The sequence below is a fragment of the Engraulis encrasicolus genome, chromosome 3 (genome assembly GCF_034702125.1).
Source record: "Engraulis encrasicolus isolate BLACKSEA-1 chromosome 3, IST_EnEncr_1.0, whole genome shotgun sequence".
Taxonomy (NCBI): Eukaryota; Metazoa; Chordata; class Actinopteri; order Clupeiformes; family Engraulidae; genus Engraulis; species Engraulis encrasicolus.
In genome coordinates, this window is record NC_085859.1 from 18,530,348 (window position 1) to 18,540,347 (window position 10,000).

General features: G+C 43.4%; 1 protein-coding gene across 1 annotated transcript in view; it reads left to right on the top strand.

Moving 5' to 3' along the window:
* LOC134445807 (netrin receptor UNC5D-like) overlaps window positions 1-10,000 on the top strand; it is a 226,568-nt gene that overhangs the window by 195,013 nt on the left and 21,555 nt on the right. The window contains exons 13-14 of the mRNA XM_063194903.1: window positions 7,307-7,537; window positions 9,818-9,967. Of these exons, the coding sequence (XP_063050973.1) occupies window positions 7,307-7,537; window positions 9,818-9,967 (381 nt within the window). The remainder of the gene's footprint in view (window positions 1-7,306; window positions 7,538-9,817; window positions 9,968-10,000) is intronic.

The following is a 10,000-nucleotide window of genomic DNA, read 5'->3' on the forward strand; positions in this document are numbered from 1 at the left end:
TCACTTTCTATCAATCTTGCTACCCCTTCCTGCAATTGATCACTTGGAATTAGGATTAATGATGATACCATATGCATTGTTTGAACAATCAGTTCCAACTTACCTCCAAGTATGATACTGTGGGAAGTGTGAGCGTATATATACCAGAACATATACGTGACCATCATAATGACGGTGGGTACATGGTCATTTTTTGTGTACCACTTTAACTTTTAAAACCCCCTACAATAAACACAGAATATAACAATGAGTAATATTTTCATGCAAACCAAAAATATTCCTTCAGGATGAATGGCTTTCTGTTTGAGAAATTTACCTCCAAGAAGTGCATTTTATGATGGGACATGCATGATGGTGCATTATGGGTAAATTCACTTTGTGTAAGTGTCACGGGGTGACAATTGAGGCCCAAGTGAACCGAAAACTAGATGTCATTCATTCCCAATGTAATGCACCTGGAGCATGATTAGGATAATGGAGCGCAGGTGAGGAGGATGGAGGTGATTGGTGCACGTGGGTTGTTGAGCAGAGTTTCTTTTAAACAGCAAGAAACTAGACTGTGAGGAGGAAGCCGCAAGGAGAGATGACTGCGAGAATGCCATCCTGAGGGGAGAGAGAGGCGAAAGTGGAGCGGCAAGATGGGAGACGTCGGACACCGGTAACCGGACAGAGCCAGGCGAAAGGGACGAGAAGTTAGATGAGAAGTGGACGCGATCCTATGGATCAGAAGGCAAACTGGCAGCTCGGAGGAGAGCGCGACTGGCATAGTGCCCAGAAGGAGTCCGCAATCAGAGTGACGGCCAGGTGAACCTGCCTCGATGGAAAGGGGTGAGACGGACATGCACCCCACCGTGAGGATGAGTGACTCGTATTCGCCTGGTTACTGCGCCCCGTGAGTGCGCCGCTCTCTCTCGCTCTCTCTCGCTCGCTCTCTCTCTCTCTCGCTCTCTTTTCCTCTCGCTCGCACCCAAGACTGCTGAAGACCAACCAGCTATTCCGGGCCTACGCAGAAGAACTCCCATCGCTTCTCATCACCGCCAGCTGCTCCCGATTGAACGTGTGTGCCATGCCCCCGTTGCAGTGTAATTCACCTCGCAACCCCCGCACGGATGGACTTGGTGGCTGGACTGTCCAAGCATTCCATTGGAGACTTCAGACTTGGGCATGGGTGGGTTCCCCCGTGGGTTATGGACAGAGACAACTAGGCCTACCCCTTTGACTTTTAAACCAGTGGTGGTAAATAAATAACGAAAACTGGAACTTGTGTCTTGGTTTTTGGTGTTGTGCAGTGAACTCCCAGGGTAGTAGTATCAAAGTGGGCGCGGCCAGCAAACGCGCGCCCCACCTGTGACATAAGCACACTTTGAAGATATTTGGGTGAAGTACAATCATGGTGCACTTAGAAAAAGTGTACTTGCAATATGTTAAAACGATTTACTTTAAAGCGCACTATAGAAAATCACACTTCAAAGACATTTGGGTGAAGTGTAATCATATTGCACTTTAAAAAAGTACAATTGCAATATGTTATTAAAAAATACACTTTTAGTAAGTTCACTATTAGAACACTATTAGTATATTCCTCTAAATACACTTTAGCCAAACATCTTCGAAGTCCACTTGAAGTATGGTTCGCTAAGTGTACTTTCTTTGAGAGCAACTTAATTACATCTAATTTTAAGTACACTTTAAATAAGCATATTGTAAACATACTTTTTCTTAGCACAAAAAGCACGAGTGCACTTTTAACATGCTAAGTACACTTCAGTCATGCTTTTATTGTACTAAATTGAATCACTTTTTCACCTGGGAATGGATTTCCTGGGCCCACGGCAGCGATTGTGTGTTTGTGCGTGCGTGAATGGTCTCTCTATGTGATTAGCAATAATTCTCGCTCCTCATTTGGAATTTTGCAGATTATGTGTTTTCCGATTATGTGTATTCCGTCACGCCATGAGCGAGTGATAGTGGATTTGGAACGTCCTAAGCCCCGCGTTGCCAAACAAAGCGATTTTGCTCCAGAGCCAGGGCCTTGTGTCCTATAGCAATTGTAGAGGATTTTGATTCTCTCACAGTCACTCTTGAGGTCCGCTTCTTGTGTGAAGGTCATCAAAATAGGATTGCATTGTCTGTGGCTATTTTTTATGATATAATTGCTTTCTGTAGATGTTGCAAGATCATGAGAGATGATGTCCACTTCATTTCATTAAGCTAATGTGTCACATGCGATGCATATAGTACAGTGAACATGCCACAGAATTGTTTTGAATCACAGGGGAAATTCAGTGGACATTAAACTCCATCTTTGGTATATTAAAAAATGCATTACTTTCTTAACTTAAAGAAACGCAATTAAATGGCTGCCTATGTCCCTGGAGTTGTTTTATCAAGCCTGTTTGCAGTTAATAGGCATAGAGATTGTCTCGTGGCACAACTTGTTCCAAGCATCTTCACACGGTACATCGTTTTGAAATCTTTTTTATCTGCTTAAGTAGACCCAAATTGCAGGAAAATTTCCAGTAAATTACTCCTGTCTTTTCCACTAACTGACTATCTTTTACATGCTCCTCGCTCCCCAACTCACCCATTCACCCACGTCTCTCTCTCTCTCTCTCTCTCTCTCTCTCTCTCTCTCTCTCTCTCTCTCTCTCTCTCTCTCTCTTTCCCACACACACACACACACACACACACACACCAAATGAGCACCCACTGACATCAGCACACACACGAAAATGAACACACACGCACACAAACACGCACATGAACACGCACACAAACATGAAGACACACACACACACATACAGCCTCTAACACTCAACCCATCTCTCTCTCTCTCTCTCTCTCTCTCTCTCTCTCTCTCTCTCTCTCCCCCCCCCCCCCCCCCCCCCCCGCTCTCTCTCTCCAACCCTGCGTCCAGAGGATATAGCCTGTGATTTATGGGTGAATCTCATTTGCACGACTGGAATGAATAGATACATATGTAATAAAAAAGGAGACCCCACTCTCCATTCCTGAACTCTGACCTCAGGAATCCAGGTCTCAACTCAGTCAGGGTTTAATTTTTAATCACTCACCTTCAGATCCAGCCATCGCTAAAGCCCTCTGCATCACTCGCACGGTATGTCTTCCATAGGTTTTTATTAGATGTATACCTGCAATGTAGCATTTTGCAACATTAAGCTCCCAAGGAGTAGTAGACACACACACGCACACGCACATACACACGCACACACACACACACACACACACGCACACACACGCACGCGCACGCGCACACACACGCACACACACGCACACACACGCACACACACACGCACACACACACACACATTCACACACACACAAACACACATGCGCACACATACACACACACAAGCGCTTCAGTTTTACACTATATATGATCCTTAAACTGACCTGAAATGGACCACCAGCCGGGCCCACTAAGTCGGTAGCTGAATAATGAACGCGGTAATGATATACCTGCCCCTGCATGTCCAATTACAGGAAGTTACTGTATGTCGGCGGAGGACGAGTCGACATCCTGCTACTGTCTAATACAGGCCAACTGCTGCCATGTGCTGTTGGAGCAACCGAGTGCTAACTGCATAACTAGCAAACTAAACAGCTCATCTCGCACACTGACAGTGCACATACACAGTATATTACTACCACTGACATGAGCACAGGTTGACAGAGACATACTACAGTGAGTCCAATATGTATTTGATCCCTTGCTGATTTTGTTGGTTTGCCTACTAACAAAGACATGATCAGTCAATAAATGTTATGATAATATGTATTCTAATATGGAGAGACAGAATATCAAAAAGAAAATCCAGAAATTAACTTAAGAGAATATATATTAATTTATTTCCATTTCATCGAGCAAAATAAGTATTTGATCCCCTGCCAACTGATTACAGTTCCGGGCCCACAGACCAGATGGTCACTTCCGATCAACTTGTCATCTGAATTAAAGACACCTGTACATACTAACATGCATAAAAGACCCATTGAATCAGCAGAATCAGTCCATAGTATGAGTGAATCAGTCACACTCCAAGCTCACCAGCATGGGAAAGACCGAAGAGCGGTCAAAGGATATCAGGGACAAGATTTTAGATCTGAACAAAGATTAAATGGGCTGCAAAGCCACAAGAAAGAGACTGGGTATTAATGACCCAACTGTTGATGCATTTCTTCCAAAATGTGAGGAATACAAAATGACTATCCATCAGCCTGTCTGGGGCTCTATACAAGATTTGACCTTTTGTAGGGATTTGATAATCATGAGAACAGAAAGAAAGCACCCTAGACCTGTACGGGATGAACTAGGCAATGATATCAAAGCTTCTGGGACCAAAATCACTGAGAAAACTACAGGTAGCACTTAATGCCACAGAGGTTTAAAATCCTGTAGTGCACACATGGTACCTCTACTTCAGAAGAAACCTGTGTAGTCCCACCTGAGGTTCGCCAACGGACATCAGACTGGTTTAAGATATGATAAGGAGGTGCTGTAGTCAGATGAAACCAAAATCAAGCTGTTTGGCATTAACACAATTCAATGTGTTTTGAGAAAGAGTACTGCTGTCTATGATCCCAAGAACACCCTCCTCACCATCATGCATGAAAGTGGTATCATTATGGTTTGAGGGTGTTTGTCTGGCCAAGGCACAGGGCAACTTCACATCGTCAATGAATGGATGGAGGGAGAGATGTAATGTGCAATCCTGAGTGCAAACATCCTTCCCTCCACCACTACACTGAAGGGTGGGCCATTTTTGGATCTCCCAACATGACAATAATACACAACATACAGTCAAAGCAACTAAGGAGTGGCTCAATAAGAAGCATATTAAAGTCATGGAGTGGCCTACAGTCTCCAAATATTAACCCTATAGTAATTCTATGGAAAGAACTGAACCTCCCATTTGCCAAGCTACAGACCACAAACTGTTAATGTTTTAGAGATAATATGCAAAGAAAAATGGGCAAAAATATGTTCTACTATATGCACAAACATTGTCATCAACTAAAAGAAGCATCTGACCTCAGTGCTAGACAACTAGGGCTTTGCCACAAAGCACTTTATCTTCTTTAGCTAGAGGGGTCAAATACTTATTTGCCTAAATTAAATACAAATAAATTAAAAAATATTATTTTAAGTTATTTTCTGGAATTTACTTTTGACATTCTGTCTCTCCATGTTTGAATACACATTATCATAAATTTATAGACTGATCATGTCTTTATTAGTGGGCAAACCGGCAAAATCAGCAAGGGATCAAATACATATTGGACTCACTGTATATAAAATGTTTAGGTTGCAGTTATTTTGGAGTTTACGATACTGGTTGATTTACCACATGGACATTGCATGATATCATAGTTATAAACACAAGATCTGCCTTCTAGCATGGCCCAACCTAGGGCGTTGCCGTCTTAACCCTATTCAGACTGGGCTTTTTTGGCATTCCTGGGCCTGGGGGGGGGCTCTTTTGACCCCCCCCCTCATAACTCATGAACGGAATACGGTATGACCATCAAACTTTGGGGAGATGATCTACATATGGACATCTATGAATGACATCATTTTTGTGTCATTATCTGGTATTATGACGTCATTATGACATCATCTGATTATACATGCATGCGTCCACCTCTCTTCTAAAGAAGCTAGATGTAGTTTACCATGCGGCACTGCGTTTTATTACAAATGCAGACATGAGAACACATCACTGCGCATTGTATGGAATGGTAACATGGATTTCACTATCACTTAGGAGGAAAAGCCATTTCCTCATTTTTATTGTGAAGGCATTGGTGGGTAAACTCCCATCATATATCAACTGTCTGGTGTCACGCCAAACCAGTTCCTATGGCACTAGGTCAGGAAATAAAATTATTTTAAATATTCCTACAGTGCGTACTGAATTAGGTAAGACTTCTTTTAGTTCATATGCCCCACATGTTTGGAATAACCTCCAAAACACCTTAAGCTTGGCATCTGTGCCCTCTGTAGAGAGTTTTAAAAATCTTTTAAAAACAACTTTAGTAGAGGAGTGTCACTGCTTTTAAACTCAGTTTTACAGAGGTTTTGTGTGTGTGTGTTTTTTATGTCAGATTTTGTTAGTTTGTTAGTTCTTACTGTTTAGTGCTGGTTGGTCTGTCTTACTTGTTAGTCTTGTCCAGTGTCTATTTTTTTTTGCCCCTATGTCTGATATGTCTTATATCCTTACGTTTTTTTTTATTTATTTTTTTTAAATCTGTTTTTATGTCATAATATGCATGTGCCTCCACTGTCTTAATGCCGTCTTGGCCAGGACTCCCTGGAAGAAGAGGTTTCTACCTCAATGGGACCTTCCTGGTTAAATAAAGGTCAAATAAAAAAAATAAAAAAAATATAATGCCCAAAATCTCGCCATAATGTATTTTCTATCAAATTTAGGTAATGCACTTAAATTTTAATGATTATATCCTTCATACCACTTTAATGCTCTCAAAGCTGTCTGATGCTAATGGAAATAAAAAAATGTGAAAAAGGAACAATAATGAGACTTAGATCAGTGATCTGTCAGAAAACCGTTGCCATGGCAACGGCAAAAATGATAAACATAATCTTTTGGTACTAAACTGTAGCCAACTAAATTTTAGGAAAAGTCACCAAGTTTTGTAGTCATAGCTTAAGTCGTTAAGGAATTATACAACATCAAAGTTGGTGCGGGCACTTTTAGCCCCCCCCCAGTCTGGATAGGGTTAACCCTTCATAGGGCAAGTGACAATATTTGATCACTTCCGATTACTTGCACAAACAAATGCTCCTGCCATGCCTCTCTACAAGGGTGCACAACCAAGAGTGTTATATCAAATTAGACATCAGGCTTTCACAGATAGTGACTTGGAACTTTCATCGTGGCCAGGAGCCTGTCAAACTTTTTTGTCACTCAGGAACTGAGATTTGTGGGCCATGATTGGACAGAGCCATGAGATTTGTGGACCATGTGTATACAGGCCCAAAATGGTGGCGCGTAAAAGGTCATGGCAAAAAGGCTGAATGTGGCATCTAGAGCTCATATCTGTGCATTGCATGCAGCGGTGTAGTCTACTTTTTTGAAGTGGGTATGCTGTATATTCGAGCATTTTTTGAAATGGGTATACTGTTTATATTTATGCTATTCTAAACAACGGATCAATCAATTTTACGTGGGTATACTGAAGTCCCTAAAATTTAGAAGTGGTTATACTCCGTATACCTGTGTTCTACGTAGACTACACCACTGATTGCATGGTATTCCCTTAACAGGAGGTGATGTCGGTGGAGGACGAGTCGACGTCCTGCTACTGTCTAATGGAGGCCAACTGCTGCCATGTGCTGCTGGACCAGCCGGGCTCCTACGCGCTGGTGGGGGAGGCGCTGAGCGAGGAGGCGGTGAAGAGGATGAAGCTGGCCGTCTTCGGCAGCGCCCTGCCCGGCTCCTCCACAGACTACGGCCTCCGCGTGTACTGTGTGGACGACACGCCGTACGCCTTTCAGGTGAGGGCGCGGGAATAAAGAGAATGCCCTTCTGTGGGGGTCCATCACAGAGAGCACAGCCCTGACTCTATCTCTGAATTTTCAACAAAATCTGTGAATCTGCCACAGCCGGACCGTTCGTTTCACAGAATGCTGCGTGGTCATGTTGCAGCAGGAGACCATTGTTATTGCCTCCCCCCACCAAGGGGTGGCAGCGTAGGGAGATAAAGTGGGACCAGTGGGTAAGTGGGACCAGTGAGTCACCAGGCACTGAGTCACCTGGGCCTTACATATGAGGGGGCCCCCACAGGGAGCCAGATCTTTCAAATGTCATATAAAGGGCGGTCCACTGGAGCCCTTTGTACATAAGGTTCAGAATGTTTGAGCTACAACTCCACTGAGGGGAAAGGGTATTACTTTTGGATTATTTGTTTCTTTCCCTGTCTGTCTTTCTGTCTGTCTGTTAGCAACATTGCACCAAAAACTACTGAACTGATTTACTGTTTTTATCTTATTTTGGAAAAGACGGCAACACAATCTTTAAGACCTGCTGCAGCATTTATGCATATTTACCTTTAACAGCATTCACAATTTGTTAAATTTTAAAATTTTAACCCTTAAGCGCAGAGCCTATGTTATAACCTTACTGTCACCAAAATTGTAATGGCTATGTCTTAATCTGTTACTTCAGGCTCTCTAATGTCATAGCAATGTTGTTATCATAATGTAGTTGAGTATTTTCAGCAAATAGTGAATAGGCCCGCCGGCGACTCCACCTGCACAAAGCGTCTTTTCCACTGCCGTTTTTCTGGTATGCCTACAGCCACCACTTTTTGCTTTTCGATTGGGCATGACACCGGTCAATTGAAGTGCAAAAAAGTGGCGGCAGAGTTGCGCTGTGTCGAGCTGCAGGCCTATCAGAAAATTGACAGTGGGAAAAGAGGCATAAGAGCCTAGACAAATTAGGTCTTAATGGGTAAAACTTTGGGCAAAATCCTTCAAGGTCACCCAGAAGGTCATTTTTTGTGCCACACAGTAATGGTCTAATTTAAGTCATACCAGCACCAATGTTTTTCTGCTCTATGTGGGAGACATAACCTTAGCCACATAGCAATACTGAATATATGTAATTGGGTGGCTTGGTTCGGGTTTGTTGAACCCGGCACCACTTGTCTCATGCTGTGAAATGACTGTAAACAGACGGCACTCTGTACATACAGCAGTGAACAGCAGGCCTGAGGCAGACAGCCCCTCGCCCCACGTCCCTGTCGCATTTTATGGTTGTCTTGACTGTTGAATTTATTTCTTTATTTATTGTTTGTTTTCCTGGTTTCTTTATTTCCTGTGATGGACTGGCAGGTGATTTGATGTTGCGAGAGTACCTCTCTGTTCTCTGTGGTATTCAGCGGCTCGCGCTCGTTTGATCACAGCTGTGTAACGGCAGGAGGACGAGGACAAGGCTCAACCATAATCTTACATCAGCGGTGACACTTTACATTATGCAAAAATCTGTCATCATCATAGCGTCTACTGTCACTCCACGGGCATCTATATATCCCCCCTATATCCTTTTGTTATTTACTCCTTTGTTTATTTCCGTTTGATTGAAGCAGGCTGCAGTGGTCTTAAACAACAGCGTTAGGAAAATCAGAGAGAGGCGGCCTTTTTTTTTGTCTCCGTGGCTGAAAATGACTTCTGATGAATGGCTTTGGAAAAGCTGATGCCTCCGCCAATATATCATCTCAAACAGAGGGGCAGTGCCAGGGTCTGTTGAGCTGCAAAAGTCTCAATCTATTGTCTTGTCACGCCGCGTGAGTTATGCGCCCCGCTGAGTCTTTCATTCCACCGCATAGAGATGCAAGGTGTGTAAATAATCTGCTTTAATATTTTCTTTCCACAGTCTCTCTTTCTAGCTCATGCTCTTCATTTTTTCACGATCTCTCTCTCTCTCTCTCTCTCTCTCTCTCATGCTGTCTAGGTCTCACTCTTATTCATTCTTTCACTCTGGCTCCTTCTCTCTTGCCCTCTCTTTTATTCTCCATCTCAAGGGACTGCTGCATGTTTCATATTTCTTTTAGAAATGAGCCTGTACTAAATACCCTACTTTACCTCTCTGCCCTCCTTGATCTCTCTGTTGCTCTCGCTCTCTCTCCCATTCTCTCCCCCTCTCCCCCTCCCTACGCCTTCTCCACTGTCCCCCCCATCTCCTCTGCTATCTATGCTGTCCCTTTTCTCCCCCTCTATTCTCTATTCTGCTCTTTATCTTCCCTTTCGACTATCTCTTTGTCTTTGATGACAAAGGGAGTGGTTGCGGCGGAGACGAGCAAAGGTGGCCAGCTTCTGGAGGAGCCCAAGATACTGCTCTTTAAAGGGAACACTCTGAGTCTGCAGGTGTCCATACAGGACCTCCCCCAGTTTTTATGGAATATCAAACCCTTCACTACCTGTCAGGTACCTATCTACCTTTCTCTTATCTATCTGCAC